At 40.1% G+C, this 25,109-nt stretch overlaps 3 protein-coding genes across 4 annotated transcripts in view; 1 reads left to right on the forward strand and 2 right to left on the reverse strand.

Moving 5' to 3' along the window:
• hhipl2 (HHIP-like 2) overlaps window positions 1-6,243 on the reverse strand; it is a 22,308-nt gene extending 16,065 nt beyond the window's left edge. Inside the window, exons 1-3 of the mRNA XM_015039907.1 lie at window positions 5,838-6,243; window positions 2,793-3,445; window positions 1,234-1,377 (exon numbers count right to left, since the gene is read on the reverse strand). Of these exons, the coding sequence (XP_014895393.1) occupies window positions 1,234-1,377; window positions 2,793-3,445; window positions 5,838-6,239 (1,199 nt within the window). The 5' untranslated portion in view covers window positions 6,240-6,243. The remainder of the gene's footprint in view (window positions 1-1,233; window positions 1,378-2,792; window positions 3,446-5,837) is intronic.
• Window positions 6,244-9,408: 3,165 nt separating this feature from the next.
• Window positions 9,409-19,404, forward strand: wdr32 (WD repeat domain 32). The gene is made up of 7 exons (XM_015039913.1): window positions 9,409-10,130; window positions 11,511-11,624; window positions 12,494-12,691; window positions 13,455-13,657; window positions 14,578-14,655; window positions 14,739-14,884; window positions 15,540-19,404. The coding sequence occupies exons 1-7, from the start codon at window positions 9,658-9,660 to the stop codon at window positions 15,909-15,911; spliced, it is 1,584 nt and encodes a 527-aa protein (XP_014895399.1). The 5' UTR covers window positions 9,409-9,657; the 3' UTR covers window positions 15,912-19,404.
• A 1,394-nt stretch (window positions 19,405-20,798) lies between these two features.
• Window positions 20,799-25,109, reverse strand: part of LOC106952050 (probable carboxypeptidase X1) — a 21,613-nt gene continuing 17,302 nt past the window's right edge. For both annotated transcript variants that reach the window (XM_015039911.1, XM_015039912.1), the window contains 5 exons: window positions 24,671-24,850; window positions 23,789-24,083; window positions 22,928-23,067; window positions 22,402-22,504; window positions 20,799-21,769 (listed from right to left, as the gene is read on the reverse strand). In XM_015039911.1, coding sequence (XP_014895397.1) covers window positions 21,465-21,769; window positions 22,402-22,504; window positions 22,928-23,067; window positions 23,789-24,083; window positions 24,671-24,850 — 1,023 coding nt within the window. In that variant the 3' untranslated portion in view covers window positions 20,799-21,464. The remainder of the gene's footprint in view (window positions 21,770-22,401; window positions 22,505-22,927; window positions 23,068-23,788; window positions 24,084-24,670; window positions 24,851-25,109) is intronic.

The raw sequence follows: 25,109 nt of genomic DNA on the forward strand, positions 1-25,109 counted from the left end.
AATTTAGTAAACTGCAATGATAACTTATTGCTTTTTAAGATCGCACGCGCGATCCCGCTGAGGTAAAGCAGCGGCAGCGCGCGAGGCAAAGCGCAAAGGCGCCAGCGGTGTGATTGGTCCGCGCGCTGTCGGGTTTAAATGCATAAACTATAAACCTATCATTTAGGAATAAATCTGCTCTGCTAGTGAAATGCTCAGAGCAAAAGAGACGCTTGCAGCCTGGCTTAAAAAAAAAAAAAAAATTATAAACAAGCAACGCTTAGCCTGGCGGCGGGGCTAGTAAAGCATGGCGGGCCGCCAAGCTTATGATATACTGGGGGAAACCCTGATTCAATTGAAAAATGGAAATAACCGAAGATCACAGAAAGGACCCAAAGATTGCCAACATCTGGAGTGAGTTTTATTTCCACAGCCCCATTAGACATATTTAAAATGATCAATGCTTATCTGACCCAATGTACATCTAATATTCATCGTTTGTCTTGGATTTATTGTTACCAATCGTGGCTAACGTTTGGTCTGTCGCAGCGCTTCCATCTGGGGAAGCCGATTGGTTGCCTCCCCCTAATGAGGTCGTCCTTCCACCTCATTTTGGGGTAGTTAGCCACGACCTCTCTGGCGTCTTCCTCAGTCTTTATGACTCTGTTTGTTCTCTAAAGTTCTCCAACATCAGTGAGGATTTGCCCTGATTTACACCCTAGATGGGCTCGATTTTGATGTGTGAAACCTGATATCTGAAAAAGAAATGGACGCTGTTGGGATTTGACACGCTCAGTGAAGTTGACTCAAGGTTTTCATCACTTTTCGTCACAACAAAAGACATTTCATTGCTCTTTCAGACCATACATCTCTGTAAAGCTTTCTATAAAAACTAAGCTCCTTATTCGTCAGACTGTTAGTTCCCAAAATTGCTGGATATAAATTCCAGATTCATATCTGGAATTATAAAAAAATTACAGATCTCGTAGGATTAATAATAGCCAGCTGTGCAAATCTAAGACTGGTGGCAGATTTTATGCATTATCACAAGTATCCTTTTCATTCTTCTCAAAAGCACTTCAAAATCAAAATCAGACAGTCTCTGTTTTGAGGGACTAAAGATATGTTTTAAGGAAGGATAACTTTTTCCACATGACTGGATATGAAATGGAGCTGTGACCTTGTGATGACATTTGCTGTGAACTTGTACTAAATGAACAACAGTGAAGCGTGAAGCGATCCGGAGGCTCTCACCTGTTCTGTGCGTTGCCGTACTTCCCAAATGGATCCCCGGCTTTCCCACCGTCTCCTGTGAAGATGTAGAGGTAGCCGTCTTGACCAAACAGCAGCTGACCCCCGTTGTGATTTGCAGCTGGCTCCTCGATTTCTAAAATAACTCTGCACATGAGAAAAGGATGAAGTTCGTCATAATTGCACACACTACGCAGCCAAAGAAGTTCAAGTTTATGCCTGTAGATCGTGATTGTTAGTGAGCAGAAAACCACTGTTAGATTACAAATTGTGTTCTTCTTAAACGAGCATTAATATCTATTTTCCAGGCGCCATTTTATAGTACAATCATGTAACTGTTGCCTTCAGTTGTTCTAAAAATATTAAATGTAACTTAAAAGAAATTTGACTTTGTAATTTAAGGCTTTGAAATTGGGCCACTGTCTCTTTAAAAACTCCTGCTCTTTCTGAAACTCTGCCTTCAGGAAGTCATCACAACATGGCTCCTTTATTAACCTTTTTAACAACATTTTTTTAAACTTTCTTTCTGTTTTTTTTTTTTTGTTTTTTTACCAGCGTTGCTCTGAGAAGTAGCTCACATAATGAGCTCAGCAGATGCTCAGTTCCACCAGGTGTTTGCTCAGACGACAGCTCTGATTGTGGCGTCCTCTAAATCCTGTCGGATTATAAAATACTTTTCAATATACGAGTGTCATTTTTCATCGTCTTTGCAATTTTGCGGCACGTTATTATGCACTTTTGTTGGTCTGTTATGTGGCAAAATGCGAAAAAAAAAAAAAGTTCAAGGGAGAATAAATTTTTTTACAAACTGCTGTAAACGTCTGTCAGGAGTGGATGTTGCAATTCATGCTAACACATCAAAACACCTTTAAAACCATAGCTGAAAGAGAGATAAAGTAATTATTGAAGCGTTTCTGATTATAATCAGTCTTCCTTTCATATTGAAAAGACTTTAAAAGTTTTCAGAAATGCTCTGCAGAAGTGATGTGACATGGATCGATGAGGGGACACTCCTACTAAAACGCAGCATAAACACTTTAAATCCAAGTAGCTATGTGTGGTTTGAGCTGTCAGCTGGAAAACACAGAATGCTCTGCAGCAAATTAACTCTGCACACCAGCCTAGGTAGTAACGGAGAAATATTTCTTCATGAAATACGACCCGCAGGCATCCAAGATTTACTCCTGCTTCTTTCATGTCCGGGGCGTAACTTAACTCGATTTTTACACTTCACTTATCGCCTGGGGGGGGGGGGGTGGGGGGGGGGGCGTGGCCCCTTCACCCTGACGTTCTTTCCGGGGGGGTTATGTTTTCGCATCCACCTGAATAATGTGTAGTTGCGCCACTGTTTTTGTTGTAAGTGGGTTTTTTTCTTATTAATTCTTAACATATCTTCCAGTTCCATGTATTATAACGTCTCTGTAAACAAAGTTGCCTTTCAAAATATTACTAATCATCAGAATGGAAACCATCGCTCTCCTTTTAACTGATCATGTGATTAATTGATGAATTGTTTAACTATATATCGGAATCGCATCAGAAGCCAAACTTTATCGCCTTACCTCTCCGAGTAAGGATCGGCGACGTTCATGTCGCCGTCGGACACTTTCATCTCGCTGATTCGGATTTTGTCCACTTTGCCGTCGAACTGGATGGAGTAGTAGATGAAGAAGCGGCCGTTGAGCCGGTACTTGGGGTGGAAGGCCATGCCCAGGAAGCCCCTTTCATCCCCCAGCCAGGGAGTGGTCAGCACCTCCCCGCTCATGTCCAGGAAGGGCCGCTCCAGCCGGCTGCCGTCGCGCAGATACACCCAAACAAAGCCCAGCTGTTCGGCGATGAACATCCTGTGCGTGTCGTCGCCGCTGTGCAGCATCAGCACGGGATTCCTCAGGCTGTTGGCCACCTCGGTCAGGCACACCTGGAGACACCCTTTGGGGTCCTCAACCACTTGCCCCAGGTTGCTGTTGAGGTCGGTGCTCTTCAGGACCCTTGGGTAGCAGTAGTCTTGGTCGGAGAGGTCGACGAGACTGCAGAAGGTGGCCATGTCCCGTCCGGACGTGTCCAGCAGCAGCTGGTTGTCGGTCAGATATCGGAGCACGTGGCGGCACTTGCTGTGGAACTCGGAGCAGTAGCCGAAGCAGAGTCCCGGCAGGTCTCTGACCGGAGTGTAGGGGTCTTCCGCGTCGTACAGGTGGGCAGCGTAAGGAGAACACTCCTGGGTGATTAACCGGAAGATGTTTTAGGAAATTACAAGATGACGACAACGACAACAATAAAATATTTCAAATGAATCACAAAACACGATGCACTGAAAATGATAAAAGAATCCCTTTGAGCTTTAATTCGGGGTTGAGGTCAAATAAGTAAAACATAAATGTCTCCAATGAGTTAGTTAAAGTTCTAACTAAACTAATTATCGGTGTGGATAATGTGTTAATTTAGAGTTTTTAAAGGGGCTGTATCTTGTATTTTCCAGGCACATAGTGCAGTTTTATAATATAATCAAGTAACTGTTAGCTTTAGTCCTAAAAATGCTTTATATATAAATGACTTAAAAGAAATTTGACTTTGCCTTGAAATTGAATCTCTGTCTCTTTAAGACGTCATTTCTAATTCAGAAAAATCGAGCGCTGCTCATTGACACCAAAACCAGTTTCATTGTGTGTTGTTGTCATTACTCTCTTGTATTTTAGACTTTGTGAAGCCATTTGTCATGCAATTATCACTGAAAAGTGCTTTATGGATAAATTTAGTGACTTTCTTGACACCCTGCTGAGACCAGGTTGATATGACGCTGAGGCTACTGCTAGTGTGTAACACACCTCCTGTCATTAGCGTCATTTGTAACTAGCTTACATCGTATCACTGTTATTATAGCTATTGATTTTAACCATACAACAGGAGAAGCAAACTAAAAACAAAATAAATAAAATATTTGGATTTTGAAATGTAGAGTGGTTTTTAAGTGTGCCACATTATGTTAACTATTTTAAAATAACATCAGCTCATAAACACTAAATTTACATTAAAAAGTAAATGAAAACTAGCTAAAAAAAATATAGAAATCCTTTTTCCATAGCATTTAAGTGTTGTTATTCAATGTTATCCAAAATGTATGTTTTTTTTTTATTATGCTAGTTTTTATACTCTTATAGGCCCCCTGGTGGTGTGGAGGGCCTAAGCAGTCACTTACCTCCCGTTGCCTTGGGCCAGTTCTTCACCAGCACCAGAGCACCCTCAGCATGATGCTGCCCCCACCATGTCTGACATGCTGACTGATTCAAACATACTCCTGATCATTGTGATACAGTAGCTTAATCTCTGTTAATCTGACTACAAAGCTTTCCTGCTGCGGCTTTTGGCTCGTCCACACAGCCAGGCTGTGGGTTTCAGTTGCGCCTGAAGGTGACAATTACAGAGCGGGCACTTCTTTGGTGGTCAGGACTTTCTCAGTTAAACTCGCTTCACTGTGGACGGCGGTCCAGTTAATGCTGGATTTGTTCTTAAAACATCACAACAAATTTCCTGTGAAGGTTTGGGTCCGAAGGGTGGGACTTTGAGCCAGTTGGAGGTTTTTTCCAAACAGACGATAATCCCAAACACATGCTGCTTTTTTTTTTTTTTTTCCTTCAGAAAGGATAAAGGAGGCAACATAAAAAATCTGGAACACCCTCCTCAACATAAACGCTGCTCAAAATTTATGGACTACAGTTTAAAGCCTATTCTGTGGTAGGAAGCCAGCCAGTTTAAAGGAGCTCTATCAGTTCTGTCAAGAAGAATGGCTGAAAATACAGCCAGGAACTTAAAATCTACAAAAACCAGTGGGTTACGTGCAACTAGCTAATCCACACTGCAAATCCTCAGAGGTTAATATCTCAAGTAACTTTTCAGGAAGATATATGAGCTTGTTTTAAGTCAATAACTGCTTAATGTTGATGATAAAGTTCTTTCATTGGAAAATTATTTCACTTATGACATGGGAAAAACGTCGTGTTGATAAGCGAAATAATCTACAAATGGAACTAGAACTTTTTCATCAATTTTAAGGAATTATTGACTTAAAACAAGCTCATATCTATTGCTGAAAAGTTACTTGTAAGTTAGTTTTTCTTATTTAAAATGCACTAAGATATTTGCACTAGAAACTAAACCTAAAATACTTGGTAAGATTTTGTGTTTTTGCAGTGCAAACATCAAAGGATCAGTATATGCTTGTATGCTTCATTTTAATTCTGTTTTGAACTTGAAATTTCAAACTTGTTTTTAACAATCGCTGTTTTTTTGTACGTTATACAAAAAAAAAAACCATATTCAATGCATCTTTAAAAGCCAAACATGACTTCAATACAGTGATGATGAATGCGCAACCTTGTGTCAAAATTTCACGCTTATGTTGCATTTTCACATATTTTTGTGGTTCATCCTCTTGACTCAACAGCTTATGCATTATGCATTATGCATTATGCACGGCGTCAACAATTAATTTTTCACCTCACCTTCGAGGTCATGATGTGAAATTCCGCCAGAATATTAAATCCGAATCCATCACAGCGTCGTTTGAAAGTGAAATCGCCCCCAGGTGTGGAGGTGGTGTACAGCAGGCTCACCTGGCACATGATTTCCTTCAGCATGTCCTCACACAAGTCGTAGCCCGCCGTCTCCAGCTGCTCGATTACGTCCCAGTATCTCTCCGCGATCACGTTGTCCGTCCTCTGGTCGCAGCAGCCGAACTGCTCGTACTGGGAGCAGAACTCCAGGTGCCACTGCGGCTTGAAAGGGGGCTCGAAGTCCAGGCACTGAGGGTGAGCTGATGCTGGCTGGATGGCGGCAGACAACATCACTGAGATGATAATGATGATGAAGATGATGATGTTGATGAAGATGATATCTGGTGCGCCGCGTGCCTGCTTTGGCGAAGCACGCGCCGCCGCTACCGCCGTGCGTAAAAGCGCGCAAACGGCACCGCTCGGTCGGAGAGCATCCCTCTGCTTGCTCGTCATCGTTACCATCTGACTCCCTGAGGCTCCTTTACCACTGGCTGCCAGTTTATATATGCGGCCGGCCTCGTGAGGTCGTGCACGTGCGAGCACGCGCGCGCTCAAAAGAATGCACACAACTTTTTGTGGCGGTTTTTTGTTGTTTTTTTTTATTTTAACTCCAATTACGTTTCCAACCAGGCTTATTAGTAGTTCAATTAGCAGAAAACAAAAGCAACCAAATAAAATTTATATTTTAATGTTATTCCAAACTTATTTGTGTGGTTTCTGCACCGCAGCAAAAGTTGGCAGAGCTTTTACGCATACTTGTCCAAAAGGGGGGGCAAGAACACACACACACACACACATACAGGGCACGGTGTCGAGGCATGCACACAAAAAAGGGTCAAAGCAGCACAAACTGCAATTATGTTGCACATCTATGTAAAGCGCCGCCGGGCAGAGCTGGATGCCCCCACAATGTATAAACTGTTCCAGCATGTCAGGAGATATTTGAAAATAAAGTCTAGTCAGGTGTGGATTACACAGGTTTGAGCTGCTTCCAAGAAAAATTACTGCTGAGAGGAAATGTAGGAGCAGTGACAGACCAGACCATGCAAGAAAAAAAAGAAGAAAAGGCCCACCTTGGTGATTGATAGATATAAACAGATTAGTGGTTATGAAACTTCGTCTGGCCTGAACTGTCTTTCATATATAAGCTGTGTTCCCCTTTGGTGTTCTTATGGACATGAAAATACACTGTAAAAACACAAAATTCACCATCACACAGTTTTTAAACTCAATCCCACAGAAAGTTTCTAGTCAGAACTTTAAAAAGGTTTGTGATTACAGAGAGACCAACAAACCTCGTCTCTGTTAAACTGTGAAAACACAAAATCTTACCAGGTGTTTCAGGTCCAGTTTCTAGTGCAAATGTCTCGAAATCAGACAAAAAGTACTTACAAGAAACTTTACAGAAAGAAATAGAGGCTTGTTTTAAGTTGATAATCTAGTTTTAGTTCCACTGGCAGATTATTTGACTTATAATATGGGAAATATGTTTTGTTGTCAGTGAAATAATCTGTCAATTGAACAAGCATTTTATCATCAATTTTGAGGAATTATTGACTTAAAAGATCATAAATCATGCTGAAAAGTTACCTGTGAGCTAGTTTTACTTATTTCAAGTGTACTAAGATGTTAGTATTAAAAATTAAATCTAAAATAATTGGTAAGACTTTGTGATGCCTGCAGCTTTTTTGTTTTTTTAATGCCTGCAACTTGTGGTGCCCTGCTGTGGTGGGGCCACTCTGGGCAGAAAGCCATATCTCTCATATTTAAAAGCACCACCATGGATTGCAAGTTTACAGTTCCAATTTTGTTTGTTGGCATCTCAAAATATAGTTTCCAGGTTCTCTTGAGACCTACTTTTTATTATTTTTCCACATTACTTTATGCATTTCTGTTGGCTGAAATGTCCAGCTGTGAGTAAACAAACGGAAAATCCAAAACAAAAATGTATGGATTTATTCATGCCTGATCAGAAAAATAAGTGAACTTTGATAGGGACCGGCCGGTTGGAGGAAGCTTACCTGACGATCTGCTCCAGGATGTTGAAAGGACCTAAAATTGGCTGCCTGCTGTTTGAGCTTTTAAAGAATTTGGGGAGAAGAATGGAAGAAAACACCCCAAATCCAGATATACCAAACTTGTAAAGGTATGAAGTCTACTTGCAAATAAACCAAAGACATTTCAATAAAGCTCTTAGTAAAAGCTTATGTGCATTGCAAAATGTAAAAAAATAAAAAATAAATCATCTTGAAGAACACAGAAAATAAGTGTTGAACACATGAAGAGAAGGATATGAAAAAAGGCATAAAAACCCAAGAAACTGAAGAAGTTTAATATTTGATGACCTATAAAATCACCGTCTAAATAAAAAAATAAATAAAAACATTCTTTTCTCAGAAGCAGAGTTTTGTTTACTATGTTTAATAGGGAACAAAAGTTAAGTACACTATTTCCCCATTTGATCTGGGCTCAAAAATCGAAAATTGTGCATTTATCATAAATATTACATGTTGCATTTAGGAAGTCCATTGTGCACCGACCCGACCTAAAACGTCCTTTCTTTCTGCTCGCTTATCACGATACATTGTAGTGACAGTATCTGTTCTGCAGATGGCAGCAACGAATTCAATAGGTGCAGCAGGACAAGGAAGCGGAACTACGTCACTTTCTTCTGGTATTTGTTTTGGTCAGAACAAAAACGTTGAAACTTGCCGAAGAAATACATAAACATCCGCACGAGCTCTTCAATTTACAGCTCAGAAAGTCACATTTTTACCCAGTTTATTTCCAAAACTCTGAAACAGATAAGGAATCCTTATAATTATATATAAAATGATAAGCTAATATATTTTTCTTTATCTTTTAGCGTTAATGTGTTTTCCAACAAATACAGGTAAGGCAAAACTATTTCTTCCAGTGCTGTTCTTTGTTTTCAACACGGTTCTGGTGTTATATTTTCAACAACAAAAAATGTTCCATAAAACTTATCAGTGAACGTTATGAGATGAAAAGGGTCATAGTGAAGCTACTTGAGGTTTCTGTTCTCGTGTTTGTTTTTAATCTGAATCTAAATTGGAACCCACGTACGAATCGTACGTGGGTTCCAATTTAGTGGTACACAAATGCAATTTTGGCATTAGCTTGCTAAATACAAACAAACTATCTACTTGTGTGGTCGTTTCTGAAGTCAGAACGTTTAATCCACTCAGCCAGCTGTCAAGCAGTTTGCAGCAATAAGTAAATAAGGAGTATGTTACTCCTAGCAGTCAGAGGAAAGTTGGCTCACTCTTTTTGATATAGAAGGGATTCACTTTAAACTTTAAACAGTACAAAAATGTTTTTGATGATGCTTTATAATGGTGACTTTTGAAAGCTTTGGCACTTGTAGGTGGCCTATCTGCTTTTGTGTAAACGAAACACAATTATACATCATCCTTCTTAATAAAGCAGCATCAGTTTATACGTTTCTTTCTCGTTATTTATTTATTGTTTGTTTGTTTATTTACTTTTATCACAAAACACAAGAAAAAAACCAAAACGTCTGTCCTAATTGCGGAATCTGTACAAAAGAACCGCGAATATAAATCCATGTCGCGCCTTTATTTTGAAGGGTCGGATCCTGTTTCCGGTCAGATAGAAGCTAATCCTGGTTGTCTTGATGGGCGGCGTAGAGGCGCTGCCAAATCTGGCAGCAAAATAGATTTGCACCACCGCACCTCTGCTGCTACAGTCCTCCGTTATGGCACCTTAAGCGTGTAACGAACTCGACGTGAATTCATGCTCGGTAGCTGACTGTATCCTGTCTGTTTCCTACGGCTGAGCAAGACGCTGACCCCACCGGAGACACGAGCCGCGGTGCGGACGGGCTGAAGCCGCCACAATGAGCTCCGAACACCAGAGCGACAGCGAGGACGCCGACGAGTCGCAGGATAGGCCCGGCAGCACCGGCAAGAAAGAAGACCCCGTTGGAAGACCGACACAGTCGGAGGTGGAAGAAGACGCCCCGCAGAGGGTCTGTGCTTCGCCTCCGGGGAGCAGCAGCGAGGACCAGCCGGAGGGAAGCGCTGGTTCCTCTCCTCCCCGCCTGGAGGATGAAGAGCCCCGCAGCTCACCGGGCGCCGCTCCGCAGGCGGCGAGCGGTGGGAGCTCCAGTAGCGAAGGCTACAAGGGAAACAGCCTGTTTTCCTGGCTGCAGAGCAGGACTATCAGACGGGGGCTGTTTGTAGACCCAGCCAGGGATAACTTCAGGACAATGACCAGCTTGTACTGCTCTATGAACCCGGCTGTGGAGTCGGTCAATCTGAGCTCTCAGACCCACGGAGCTGTATTCAATCTGGAGTACTCACCGGACGGGTAAGTACTGAGATGTTTTAGGACGTGGTCGTAGACCTCGCAGGTTTCACTTGATTGCAATGGCACATGCAACAACTCTGTGCTTCACAATTTATACCTTTCATCTTTGGAAGTTTGATCTGAAGTTCACGTCACATGCGTGATGTAGTGCTGCGTGTCTTTAGAAAGCTCCCCACAGCAGTCACAGCTAATGAGGACAGTCGAGCGTCCTTGACTAGACACCAGATGCAGGACCTAAATCCTGCAGCCAAACCGGGTCAAGCTGTCTTGTCTGGGTCACGTTTGTTTGTGTGCACATGTGACAGCGGTAAGTCCTTCCTGCACACTGTTGGCCTCAGCTGTCTGAACATACGCAGGTGCGTCTCAGTAAGTTCGACTATGATCGAAATGAGTCAAACTCGAATATAGATTATTTGCACACAGAGTGCTTTACTTCTGTTCATTTCCACGATTATGGCTTGCAGCTCATGCTAACCCAAAATTAGATTTGGGGTAAAACGATTAACCGTGATAAATCGATTATTGAAATAATCGCCAACTAATTTGGTTGCTGAGTAATCGTTAACTGGTGTAGACACACTCCTAAAATTTCATTTGCTGCTGTACATAATATATATATTTTGGATTTTAAATGTAAAATCCTATTTGAATATAAATATTTTCTAACTGAACTCATCAAGTAGCATAGTTTTAGCTTTAAATTCTGTCAAAGTCTAATATTAAGCATCTTTTGCTGTGGAATTGTTGAAAACAGTCAACAAATCAGCCTATTCTGTACTGATAAGTAAAGCAGAAAGGAGTTAAGTATTTATTTAGATGCTGAACTGAATCCAGACTTGGTAAAACTCAGCAGACACAAAGTAGCAAATCACAACTAATTATGCAAACTGTACACTGAGGACTTTTTCCTTTCACTTAACTTTTTTAGCTTAAAATTGCAATATCAAAATCATTTGTAAGCGGTCTTACGCAAATAGAAGGTAAAAAATTAGTGAGTATCTCTGCCTGTAAACTATAATAGTCAAAATTAACAGGAATATGTGGTTGATTTATATCTTTCTGTGTGCAATTAATCTACAGTTATACTTTCTTATACTGAAAGAAAGTAAGGTTTCCATATTTTAACACGTTTGTGTTGTGATGATGATTGCGATTCCATATATTGTGCTGCTCTATACCTGCAATTTACTGAGATACATCTGAACGATGTAACTTGGAGCATTTTATACAGTGCTTATTGTATCTTTCCATGTTTTTACTACTATCATTAGAATAATAACGTTTTTGTTTACTGTTGCACTATTCCCCCACCTTCCTAAATGTAGAATAACTTGGATGTCTTGTGGTGGTCAGTAACTGGTTTGTGTGCTCCCTGCTCAGGTCTGTGCTGACGGTGGCCTGTGAGCAGACAGAGGTCCTCCTGTTTGACCCCATTTCATCCAAGCACATCAAGACCCTCACAGAGGCCCACGAGGATTGTGTCAACAACATAAGGTGCACTTCTCACATTTAATATCAGACATTTAGGGTTTTTAAAGCTGATCTGAATCACAAAGGGTCACTTGGAGAGAAAAAATTAAGATGGACGGATTTTTGTTCCTGCAAGAAACGCAGTTTTCAGCATATTCCTCACCTCTTTGCTTCCAAGATGTTGTTTCCACATTATTCAGAATATTTTTGACATTTCAAATTTTTTCCTCATCATTTTAACTTTTTATTCACGAGATCAAGTTTTGACTCAATTCTAGGTGTGGGCGTTTATTGTATCGTTTGTCACTAATCGTGATAAATTTCCTTTGATAATAAGAATTTTGATTTATTGTCACTATAAATTCCAATCAATGACGTATAAAAACCCCCAATGAAAATATCAACATATGATTAAATTCAGTTACCGTGTGCTTTTTAGTGACACAAGTCACACTTCTTTATGTGAATGGTGTCGTACAGAAGTGTATTATAAATGATTTTCAAGAGCAATATTTATGTTTGTGGGGCTATGAATGCTGACATACAGTCACAGCCATACAGTTACCTTTAAAAAAATTATAATTAATAGTTTTAATCACTTTTATTGTTATCAAATATTACCACAAAATATCTATATGATATCAATAGCTATAGTTAGTTCTTCATATTTTCAATATTATGGGAAAAAAAAACTTCACCTTTTTTTCCCCCTCCTATTGACCTTAATATAGTTTATATGTAAAAAGCTACTGGGTTACTTTTACTTTATTATTCGACCTGTACAGCACATTTCTGCATCTGAAGTTGATTTTAAATGTCTCCTAGATATGAATGAATGAATGAACGAGGCTCAAAGGCCAAAGGTCGGCTGAAACCGTCTCGTCTCTCTCCAGGTTTTTGGACAATCGCCTGTTTGCCACCTGCTCCGACGACACCACCATTGCATTATGGGACCTTCGTAAGCTGAGCTCCAAGGTCTGCTCGCTGCACGGCCACGCCAGCTGGGTGAAGAACATCGAGTACGACACCAACACTCGCCTCCTGGTCACATCCGGCTTTGACGGCAACGTCATCACATGGGACACCAACAGGTTGGTTGGGTTTGCATCGATTTTCAAAAAAATAAATAAAAAATTCATCAAAACATCCACTCAGTCCTATACTTTCCACTTTAAGTTTTACAATAAAAAAAAAATCTGATTTTTATTTATTTATATTGATTTATTTGTGTCACCACTGCTCAGAATGAAGTCCAGCTCAGTCAGTTTGGATGAAAAGTATCTATAAATCTATCAGTTTTGTAGTTTTATTGGTACAATTTGTTCTTTTTTTAAATTTATGGCTTATAAAGATTTTTGCATGGTATACATGGCAATTAAAAAAAGCTTAGTAATCATCTCTAAACTACAACATAATGGCTGTTTTTCAGTGAAATGCTTCACGTTCCATGTAGTCGGTGTAATTACTGCAAAGTTTTACCTTATTTGGTTGCTGAGGTTCTACAAGGAAGTTGTAATTTATTTAATTTTGAAATATTTATGCCTCTGAAAGTCTTGTGAAATCAACATCTTTCCCTTTATCACCTCTGTTAAGTAATAAGAGGAAGTTTAAGTTAGTTTAGAGATTCACAAAAAAGCTCTTTAGCAGAAAATGATCCTGTAAATATCTGAAATTTATACTTTTGACTCGCTCCTCAGGCCATTTTCTTTCATTTACCTCTTTTGTTTTAATCCAGACTGCATGTGTTTGATTATTGTCAATAAACTGAGTAACAAATGCCTTACAAAAAATTAAATTCCAACATGTTGGAGATGTTACTGTGTTGTTAAACGTAATAAACGTCCTCCCTTGCAGGTTTACGGAGGACGGCTGCCCGCACAAGAAGTTCTTCCACACTCGCTATCTGATGAGGATGCGTCTGACTCCCGACTGTTCCAAGATGCTCATCTCGACTTCCTCAGGGTACCTACTCATCCTTCACGACCTGGACCTCACCCAGTCCCTGGAAGTGGGCAGCTACCGCATGCTGCGAGCCCGACGGACCCCGCTCAGTTCAGGTCAGAACGCAGCCGTCGTTTAAAAACAAAAAGAACATGGAAGCAAATTTAAACATCTCCACAGTCCGCCATCCTTAAAAAGTCTGAAATGCGTGTATCTACAAGAAAGGCTTTAAAATGTCTCAAATTTATGTATTTAAAATTAAGGTCTTAAAATATGTTAAATTAATTGGAAAAAAATAATTCTGCCTTAAATATGTTTTCTTTTTCTCATGGGACTTTATTGTTGTGCAAAACTTTGAGGAGATCATAGACCTTTTCACTCCGTTTGCCGTTTTTGTTTGTACATTTATGTCATGATACAGGTCTTAAGTTTCATTCACAATGGTCTTAAAAAGTTTTAAATTTGTATATCTAGAAATAAAGGTCTTAAAATATTCCAAATTCATTCAGGAAAAAAAATAAGTTAAGTTTTCCTTTTTCTCGCAGAACCTTAATATTGCGCACAGACATTTTCATTGTAACTCAGTGAAAATGGTAACCAACTGCTGGTAACTAGTTGCTAAAAGCTAGCTTGCTTTTTAATGCCAATTTTTGCAATTATCATTACTATTATTTGTATACTTCTGTCATGATACAGAAGTATACAGGTCTTAAATTTGATTCATGATGGTCTTAAAACATCTTAAATGCATATCTAAACATAAGGCCTTTAAATATTTTAAATCAGTTGGGGAAAAATAAATCGGCTTTAAATATTTTCAGTGTTTTTTTCATGGGACTTTACTGTTATGCATAATGGTCTTAAAAAGTCTTAAATTAGAGTTGGTGAAACCTGCAGAAGCCATTTTTCCAGTGATTCTTAATCTGTTTTTACATAATTCAAATTAAACAAGTGAATTTAAAGGAATGGTATTTAAAAACAAAACAATAAAGTGGTTTTTTTTTTTTTGTTTGTTTGGGGTTTTTTTTTCTTACAGACGGAGGCACATCGGCCTCTAGATCGACCGTGACGCCCCGTCAGGGACACGACTCCAAGCTTCATCCTCACAGAGAAGGTCAGGGATGATCTTAGCCGGATGCTGATAGCCTAGCGTCACTTCGGCTTCCAGGACTGTGATCAAACTTCCTCTCTCCTCAGGTCTGTCCCCACGGAACAGCCTGGAGGTTTTAACTCCTGAAATCCCAGGGGAAAAGGACAGAGGGAACTGCATCACATCCCTGCAGCTGCATCCCAAAGGCTGGGCCACGCTCATCCGCTGCTCCAGCAACATGGACGACCAGGAGGTGAGGAACCTCTCACGCCGTCGCAAATCCAGATCTACTGCCTCGTAAAAGTATTCCTGACCTTCAACAGTCACTTAATTTGTGATTTAGTTCATTGGGTTTAATATAATCTCACTATAAAATCCAGCTGGTCCCTGAAAGCCTCAGAGGGTTTATTAGGGCAAATTATGGAACATCATGAAGACCAAACAACAGCGCAGCCGGGTTAGGGATAAAGCTGAGTAAAATGTAAAGCAGGGTAAGTTATAAAACATCTGTCTATGTGCAAAGGTAGAGATATACCAAAGAAACCTGGAAATGTCTTTCCACGGACAGTTTCTACTTTTTACATCTTCATGTTTTGAAAAATTCTTTCCAATTCACAATGCTTCACGAGAATGTGTTGACTTAGCACATAAAATGCTCAGCTTGATGGTTCTAGCATGACAAAATATGACAAAGTTAATTGGCACCAGTACTTTTTCAAGATGCTGCGTTTTTAAGCCACAGCAGTTAGGATGTAACCATCTGTTTTTATATCACAGCAGCTACAGCTTGATTTCATAATTCTCTAAAAATCTAAACAGAGTGATATAGCTCATTTGGCATAACCTTTATCGTCTAGATACCTCATACTTGTTCCTCCTTTTATTCTTCCTTTGTTCGCTTCCTCCAGTGGACCTGTGTGTACGAGTTCCAGGAGGGGGCGCCCACGCGGCCGCTGGTGTCTCCCCGCTGCTCCCTGCGCCTCACCCACTACATCGAGGAGGCCAACGTGGGCCGGGGCTACATCAAGGAGCTGTGCTTCAGCCCTGACGGACGGCTCATCTGCTCCCCGTACGGCTACGGCGTCCGCCTGCTGGCCTTCGACGAGCGCTGCAGCGAGCTGGCCGACAGCCTCCCCGTCCAGACCAGCTGCCTCCGGGAGATCCGCTCCATCTACTCGCACAGCGACGTGGTGCTCACCACCAAGTTCTCCCCAACGCACTGCCAGCTGGCCTCGGGGTGCCTGAGCGGACGCGTGGCGCTTTACCAGCCCAAGTTCTAGCATCCGCCGTTGTTTTAAAAAAAAAAAAAGTAGATTTTTTTTTTTTTTTTTTTTCTAAACCCGATCACTGCAGACCTGGGGAAACACGTACCGGTCTAAGCCGCTGCATATAACAGGGTGGAAATGCATCATGGAAGTGTTTTACAGACGGTTACCTTTTGCACATTTGTGCGCAGGATTTGCTAGAGCTAACCAGAGATGCACCGATCTGAGTTCTATTGCCAAGTTCTAATCTTTGCTATTTGTACAGCTTTAACCTGCCGATATCAACTTTAGTCTATTCCGATTTCTGTTTGAAAACTAATATATAGTGTAAGAAAATACAAGAACAGAATTCAGGATATGTTTCTTCCTTATTTACTTACCTTAAGCTGCTATTATTTATTTATATTAGGAGCAGAAACTATGTTTTGAAATAGTTTAACCATAGATTACAGCTACTTCTCTTTTACAAAACTAAAATTCTGGAGTTCACATTTTAAATGACCTTTAGCATTTTATAGAAGTGATTTGCATTACTAAACAGAAGCTGTATCCTATTCAGCCTTCCTGTTGTCTGTGAAAGTCTTGCTCTCTCTTGCTTTGCTGCAGCCTTTATGAACCTCAGACATATATTATACTTGGTTTCCTTTCTTACACCTCTTTGCTTCCTCTAAATTTTAAGCGCCTCACTGATTCTGAAACTAGCTAACTTTGAGTCTTCACTCAGTATAGCATATACTCTGAAAAGTATTTTGTGCAATCAGGTAGCACTTCCGTATGGTGCATTCACTGACTCAAAAAAGGTTGGATTTTAACGCGTCCTCCATTAGGCAAAAAAAAAAAAAAAATCGTCCAACAGATTCCTCGATGCATCACTACATTTAGCTTAAGAACGTAGCCCAACTACGTGACAACCCAGGTCTGCAGCTGTTAAACGGGTCGACTTTGTTTAGGTGCTAGCTGTCAAACTGACGGCCATTAACTGGCGTAAAGAAATGACAGACTGAAGCTCTGGGCTAATTGCCAGGTTGCAGCAGAGGATGGACACTTTGAGCCCTGAATTTAAAGACATGACATAGAAAAGCAAGCCCAAAATTCAAATACAAAGAAATTGCATTTTTGTTTTTGCAGACGAAACTTTCTGAACAGAAGTTCAATGTAATTCTTCATGGAACTTGACATCAGGCAACAGCAAACTGCTGGTCGTTTGTGGCTCCTTTAGTTGCTGAGTTACTTTTGGCCTCTTCAATAGAACATTTTTTCTTCTTCTTTTGAGACTTGGCACATCCAGACGTTGCCGTCTCAGGAGGACAACACTAACGGTGCAAAAAGTCAAGTATTGGTGAATCCGGGAGACGAACGGACTTTTGTGTACGCTGTCTGTCACGTTAACTCGACTTCCCGCGCTGCGCCTGGTGCCACTCTTTGCTGCTTCACTCATGCCTTCGCCACAGGTGCTGCTTCTGTGCTCATACAATCTGAACTTCAAGGACCTACTTTCCTTTATCTGCCTGCTGCTTGTGTTTGTTCCCAACATCTTATCTCTTTCCACTGTCCAGATCCTCTGTCGTTTTTAAGAGTTTTACTTGGTGTATCAATGTTGGCATTAATTGTTGCACAGAGTTTGATTTGATAATCACTTTAGAGTTGTTACTCTGTAATCACCTCTTTACTTTCCCCAAGGCTCATGCTTTTATCTTAAGTCTTTAGATTGAAACATCCGGCCACCTGGAAAAATGAGCAGTAGTCAAAAGGCGGTGAATATTTCTGCATCATTGCAACTCAGAGATGCATAGGTTTACCCTCCTGTGGTTTTAGCGCTACGCTCTGTAGGAGCAAAGCAGATGTCAAGTCTGACGGGGTTCTCCCATCACTGGCGCATGCACACACACAAATAAAAAAAATCGGAAAAGCGTGTGCAAGTTCAGCGTGACCAGCATGGACCACGCACCCGGTAAAAAGATGGCGGGGTCCCATTGACTCCATGTCTTAAGATCGCAGGACGGTTAAGAACTACTTTTCATTTTTACCAGCAAACATAATTTTTCCTAAATACATTTAGGCTACTTCACTTAAGTTAAAATGTTCCTAGAAGTTAATAGTTTTTATTAACAACTATTCAAGTAATATAAAATAGCACAACAGATGCTTACAAACATTTATTAAAAGCCTTAAACCAAATTACATATTTCCATTGAAAAATCTTGAGAAAAGTTTAGAAAAAATACTCTTATGTCTAGAAATATTTCCTACTACTCACTGAGTGTGTGGGCAAGATAAATGTTGATCTTCTAGAAATATTAGCCTACCATGTAGCGGTTAAAAGAAATGGATTTCTGTCTTACATTGTGTTTGTACCCCAAGCCAACAAGAAATCTTAAAAAGAATGAATAAAATAAAAAAAAGCTAAAGTTACATTAATTCTATGCTTTTGGAGGCGGAGGTGTCAGCAATCAATTGTAGCTAAATGCGTTTCAGCTAAAGGTTGGCATTTCCTCTAACTTTCGGTAAGAAAGGCAACTGCAATAAAGGGTTGACTTGTTTACCTCCCTAAAACATGTAAAGGTGTTTTACCCATTAGGGGTAAAACATGGTGGGTAAATATCACAACCTGATATCCAAACTATCATTCTCTGATGGTTTATATTAGAACCTGAATAAACTATCAGGTTTACTATCAGCAAACAGTCGGATTGAGTTCCAAGTGTTCATTAATGTCTTTTTACCGCCACCTGTTGGGAACAGCCACACACTGCAGCCATTTTTTTGTTAGTAAAACACTGTTACCGCACTGAATGACTCGAGGACACATTAGAAGTTAGATTACGGTAAAACTCTTGCTATGCACATCAGCCTTTCTGGTGATTCTCCTTTATTATTTCTGCTCTATGCTGAGCTGTCAGTTGCCAAAATATGATTTATGATGGATGAAAGTGAGCTGAGAACTTCTGCTGGTATAGATTAAAGAAAAGCTTCTATTTAGATTGACTTTTTTTTTTTGTTTTTTTGTAAATGTACTTTTCTCTGGCCTCTGAAGAGGGCGCTGTTGCACTCCCATTTATTCAGATTTTAAAATTAAAGGAAAAATGTGTGATTACAACTAGTTGATTTCAAGGGATTAAAAATCTGTGTTTAATCATTATTATAACATCAGAGTTGGGAGGGAAATGTGACTGAAGCCGTTTTGACCTGAATTTATCTTTCAGGTAAAGGTTTAAAAACGACACAAATTAGATTTCCAAGCTTCTCCCATTAGCGTCACGCCAGGATGCTCTTATACGCATCGTACCTCGGTTAGCCGCTTTCGTAACATGCAGTTCGCCATCAGCTCGGTCAGTCGTTCGGTTCGTCTAAACGCAGGCGTAAACATTTCGTAGCCACATTAACGGTGTCTCAACTGATCTGAGTGTGAAGGGATTCTGTGTTTCTTCCACTGCTTTTACTTCAGGTACACTCACGAGCTCTTTGAAGTGTCTTATCTATTTTCACTCCGTATATTTACACAGAAAAAAAACCTGGGTTTATCATGGTTTGTGTGTTATTTTTGATTGTTGTTTTGGATTTTAACGTGTATCTAGCCATGAGTTTCATGAATGTTCACACTATTACCTTTTTTTTTCTTTTTTCATGTGTGCACCAGTAAATGATGAAGGATGGGTAGGTGAAAATAAAACATGGTGAAATGCTTAAAGTTGCTTCCAGCATTACTATTGCCTATAGACAAGTACTCCAGGAACGATGGTTAGAAAGAACAAAAGGTGAGTTACTTTACCTCTACTGACTGCCATGTATTTAACTTAAGTATTTCTGTCTACATTGTTTTTGCTTTTTCTTTTGTCAGGACAAATCTGAAAAGTGTGGTGGTCATTTGTATTCTTGTAACACTTCCATAAAAGCCAGATTTATGGAGTGCACAACTAATGGTTGCCTTGCCAACAGATGAACCTACCAAGACATGATTTTACACTTAATTCAAAAGGAGAGCATTAAACAGGATGCCCCAGTTAATTCTGATGAAACAAACAGGATATCTAAAAAAAATAACAGAGAGAGAAGTATCTTTTTTTCTTTCTTCTTCTTTTTTTACAATGTCTTTTATATTAGACTCTTACATGCAGTCCAAATGTGTTAAAGACGGGTTTGCTTTGCTTTAGCACAGTGGGTTTTTTCGGGGGGTTTTTACTGGTACGCCTTGTTAAATTCTACATTTTCAAAGTATTAACATCTTTTTAGATGCTGCTCCATGAAAAAGTATTTACCCCGTTACACATTGAGTAGGATAACTTACTACCTATATCTGTAGGTAATACAGATATAGGTAGCGAGTCTGTAGAAAAGTGAATGAATCTAGTTTTTTACAGAAGTTTTGCTCAATTTTAATAGCTCAAAAATGAAAATATCACAGAAAGCTGAATAATGTATATTTCAAGTTGTTATATTTTGTCATTTATATGATTATGGCTTACGCTCAGTAAAAACCCCAAAATTGAATCTCTCAGTAAATTAAAATTCTATTAAATTTCCATGAATTGTATTACTACGTGGCATGGAGGCCATCAACCTGTGGCTCCGCTGAGGTTAATGGAAGCCCAGGTTGCTATGACAACAGCCTTCAGGCCATCTACATAACTCCATAGGCTCTCTGTGGGGTTAAAGGTCGGGAGTTTTCTATTCAATCAAGTTCAGTAATGTTCAGTAATGGTGGTATACTGTATTGAAAAAGCAGTACATGTTGTTATGACTGTGAACACCAGGGGGCGCCACCGTTTCGCGGACATAGCTGCAGCGTTTTTTTTTTCTGATTTTTTTTTTTTTTTAGTTAGAAACTGAAGGCTTGTGGAGCGGACCTGCATTGTCTCAGTAAACTTTTAGGTTTTTTTTTTAAGTAGGACTGAACACTTTGCATTTTATTAACATTCAACTGATACTTTACTTCTGAATCATTTATTATAAACTTTGACATTTTGCAACATTATCACATTTATTTGGGAGTTTGTTGTCCCCAATGCAGAAAGACAATGTGATATATCAGACCAGCTGACAGAGATTCACATTCTACTTAGCATACAAGAAAAAAAAGAACAAGGGTTGAAACTATCTGATTTTTTTTCTAATTATCCAGTATGTGTGATGTTTTATAAATAGCTCCATGCTCAGGTTTTGACACCCCTAAAACTTTTTTCACATTTAGCTACATTACACCCCCACAAACTAAAACTGTTGCAACACAAATCCTGAGAAATTACGCTTTTACGCACATATTTTACTCTTCCGTAACAGTAACTCACAATAGCAACTTTGTGTTGGTTCATCACATAAATTTCCCAATAAAATGCATGAAAGTTGTGACTGTATAGCGCAGTGTGAAAAAGCTTAAGTGATTTTGCAGGGCACTGTAAAAGTTTGTGTATTTTTGGATATTTGTTTTTTCTCGGCACAGCTGATCCTGCAGTAGAAGACAATTTTTCATTAAAATCAGTTACATTTCACTTAAAATTTTTGAAACCAATAATCCATTTCCATTTCAGAGTCTTCCTCGGCCCTTCGTCCTCTCCGATTCCTCTTGGTTCCTCAGGAGGAGCGCGCCTGCCTCGTCTGGCTCTCTCTGCGGCGGTTGATGGCCTTGGTGCTGGCGCGCAGCTTCCTCATCTGGAGAGCGCGGAGCCGCAGCTGCAGGTCCCTCGGGATCTTCTCTCCTTTGGCCCGGAGCTCCTTCAGCCTCTGTATGGGCGTTTTGGTGAGGACGAAGTCGCAGATCGTCGGATGAGGCTCCAAGCCGACATGGCAGCGACGCATGGACGGAAAGTATCCCTCTGCCCAAACGACCACCTTGTACTCGCCGGGGTTCAGCAGGCGCCAGTAGTCCCCGTCAGCGGCTGTACGAGGTTAGACGAAAACGTATAGGTTGGTGGGAATGTCTGGTGCTTTAACAGTGAAAACTGGAACATTTCACTGTCAAGCAGGAGAGATTGTGTGGATTTTCTGCGTAGCCGAGGATAATGTTGGAGTTTTAGAGCTCGCTTTACTGCTAGGTTCCAAAATTTTGCCAATTTTCCAATTGGTGTCAGATAATCTGGGTAGAAAGCTGCAGAATGTAACTTTTATTGCTTAATGGAAACACAGCAATTGAGAAATTGTGGTTTTTCCTCATTAGTGGAATACTGACAAAGTTTAGCATACATTTGTAATGGCTGACATCTCCAACACTCAGTCCTGTCACTGCCGGTGAATGTAACGTACATAAAAGCTCTCTTTGGGTAGAAATACAAGATTACAGAAAATGAATTTCTCGTGGGGAGGGAAACACTCCATGTTTCCACTTTGTGAAGCTAACGGGCTAAAAAACCCCAAAACATCTTGATATCAACAAATAATGTTCCTGAGCTTGATTCAAACTGAACGATAAATAGAGAGAACAACAAAAAAAAGTACATCTCCTATCACATTTTCATTTCCCCTCGTAGAAGGGAAGCTAAACAGCAGGTTGAATGAAAACTGCAGGACTGACCTGATCTGATGTCGTGGTCGTGGTCTTCCACCTTGACCACAGCGTTTTCTATTCCCTGTTTGGTGCTCTTGTCTCTGATGACGCCTTTAATTCCTCTGTGAACCTGAGTGAGGAGGAAACCTGGCGTTGAGGCTGGTGATGAGCTGCAGGCCCAGTAAGAAGCTCACACACACTCCTTCATGTTACACTCTTTGTATAACCATCAACAAGCTGCTTACTCCTGGTTAAACATTTGAACAATATGGAACCAACTAGGAATTTTGCTGTTATTTTTAAAGGACCGTTATTTTATTTCCATTTTTTAAAACCCCTTAACTGTCATGAAGACATGGGTGTCCTTAAGGATCAATCCACTAACATGTAATCGTTTTGAGGGTGACAGTTAAGGGGTTAAGTTTTAAAATGAAGAAACATTTAAAACTTTGTAAAAAAAAAAAAAAAGTTTTAATAATAATAACAATGTTGCTGTTATTTATGGAGATAACCAAAAAAAAATTCCACATACTAAAGAGTTGTTGAGACTGACCTGCTCCATGTAAATTAGAAGAGACTCCTTGTTGTTCTCCCACTCCACTGGAAGCTCACTGGCATGAGGGAACTTATCGCAGGACAGCTCTACGGTCACCTCCAAGCAGTTGGTGTGCAGGTAGCTGAAGTCGTTCATGCCTGCAGAAAAGACACAAAGTAAAAATATACCAAGCCGAGTCTAACAGACCATAATCTCAAATGGCGTAGTAATCTTTATAAATCCTTTGCCACCAAACAGGAGTTGACTGTATTTTCCGTCAGGAGGCTGATCTGAACATGACTGAAAGTAATTCTTATGGTTTGCTCTCAGTCCCACTTATGAAATAATGTACTAACATCCAACTATGCAGAAAGTCCTAAAATATGTTGCTAAAAAAAATCTTTCATAGCTTTTGGATTTAGTAAATGGAAATAATTTTGATAATCCTACCTGACCTAAAAAAAAGAAAAGATTAAACTAATCTTTTCTAGATAATTTTTTTTTTCTAGATTCTAATCTCAGAAATTCTATAAAAATTTTCAGATTAATTTCTAAATTTAGGAGTTTTTTTGTTTGTTTTTTTAAGCAAATTTTCAACTTTTCAAACTCGGAAATTTCAAAGTTTTTTGGCGATAATTTACTCTTTTCTTTTATCTACAGTAGCATTGCATTGTGGTATTCACTTTTTTTTCCTGCACCACGCAAAAGAAAATCTGTTTTGCTCCTGAATTAATGGTGAAAAAAACTGGACTTTTAACCAATTTACAACTTCTTCAGTGACGTTTTGTCTGTTACACTAAACTAAAACCAGACAATCCTCTTAACTTCCCTACTCAGCACCGGGTTTTTTTTTTTTTTTATATATCTCCAGTGACTCACTGCCTGGGACCGTGTGCCAGGCCCCGCCGTTGATGATGTTGTTGTGCATCTGGAAGTCTTCGTAGTGGCAGATGCGGCGGTCCGGGTTGGCCAGCACCAGGTGCGTGGAGGCGTACACGGTGGCCAGCCAGCGGAAGAAGGCGTCGTCCGCCGTGGGGGTGTTCTCCTGAGGTGCCCAGTCGCGAGTGCAGTCGAAGGGATACGTGACGACCAGCTCCCCGCCGTGGAGGTTTGCGCTGAGCACGAAGGGAATGTCCTGCATCCAGCTGATGACGGCGCGGGTCTCTGGCGCAACCTGAGCAGCGGCGGAAGACGGTATTAGCATTCTCAAGCTAAGTGGGGCGGAAAAAAAGAGAGAAAAGAAACTGAACTTTTTTATTTTATTTTTTATATATATATATATATATATATATATATATATATATATATATATATATATATATATGCTGATCTTAAATGGAAACCACAATTATTCTTTCTGCTCGAAATGACAACATTAGGAGTCGTTTTCAGGTTTTCCGGTTTCTTTTACTTGGAAAAGATTCAGCAGTCAATTTCTATAAACAGGGAAACTGACTGAGCAGGATTATACTCAGGAAAACGTCTGGCTCTTGGCTTTGGAAATGAATTCCAATCCAAGTATCGCGTGCCTCTAAATCCAGATTTTAAGGATATACCGGTACTTCTTCATCTTTTGCCTTTGCTTCTCTCTAATAATGTTTTTATGCAAAAGTTCAGAGTTCTGAAGATTGTTAGCCTGTGAAACCCATTTAAAGAATCCAATATCTGGTGTTCAGAGTTATAAAAATTCAGAAAATTTGTTCAACTTTATTGTTAATTTTGCCTCCTGTGGGGGTAAAAACCCCAGTTGCTCCTCCTTACCATGGCGTCTTCCTGTGTGTAGTACTCTGGGATGGGGATGTAGTGGTTGGACACTTTAGATGGATCAGCTGCAGTCTCCTGGGCATCCCACATGATGTTGTTGAGGTCTGGAAAGTTATGATTCATGTCGATTCCTTCGTAGCTGTAGCGCCCTTCTGCCCAGCCGGCCAGTTCTGAGCCCTGCAGCCAATCAGATCAGCCCGTCAGACATGGCGTCAGGAATGTCAACGAACACATTCAAACACAATGATGTACAATGCAACTGTAAAACGCCCCTTTGTCATAATCTTGTGACATTACAGACCTAAAATCAATTTTAAGGTAGTTTTCTTCTTCTTTTATTTGACTCTCTTTTTTTTTTAAAGTAACAAAATTGAAGTATTTACATGGTGAAACAGAGCAAAAACATCTGCCAAACGTGCTTCAGGACAGAACTGTG

The sequence above is a fragment of the Poecilia latipinna genome, unplaced genomic scaffold (assembly GCF_001443285.1).
Source record: "Poecilia latipinna isolate Pla-1442-1.1 unplaced genomic scaffold, P_latipinna-1.0 Scaffold489, whole genome shotgun sequence".
Taxonomy (NCBI): Eukaryota; Metazoa; Chordata; class Actinopteri; order Cyprinodontiformes; family Poeciliidae; genus Poecilia; species Poecilia latipinna.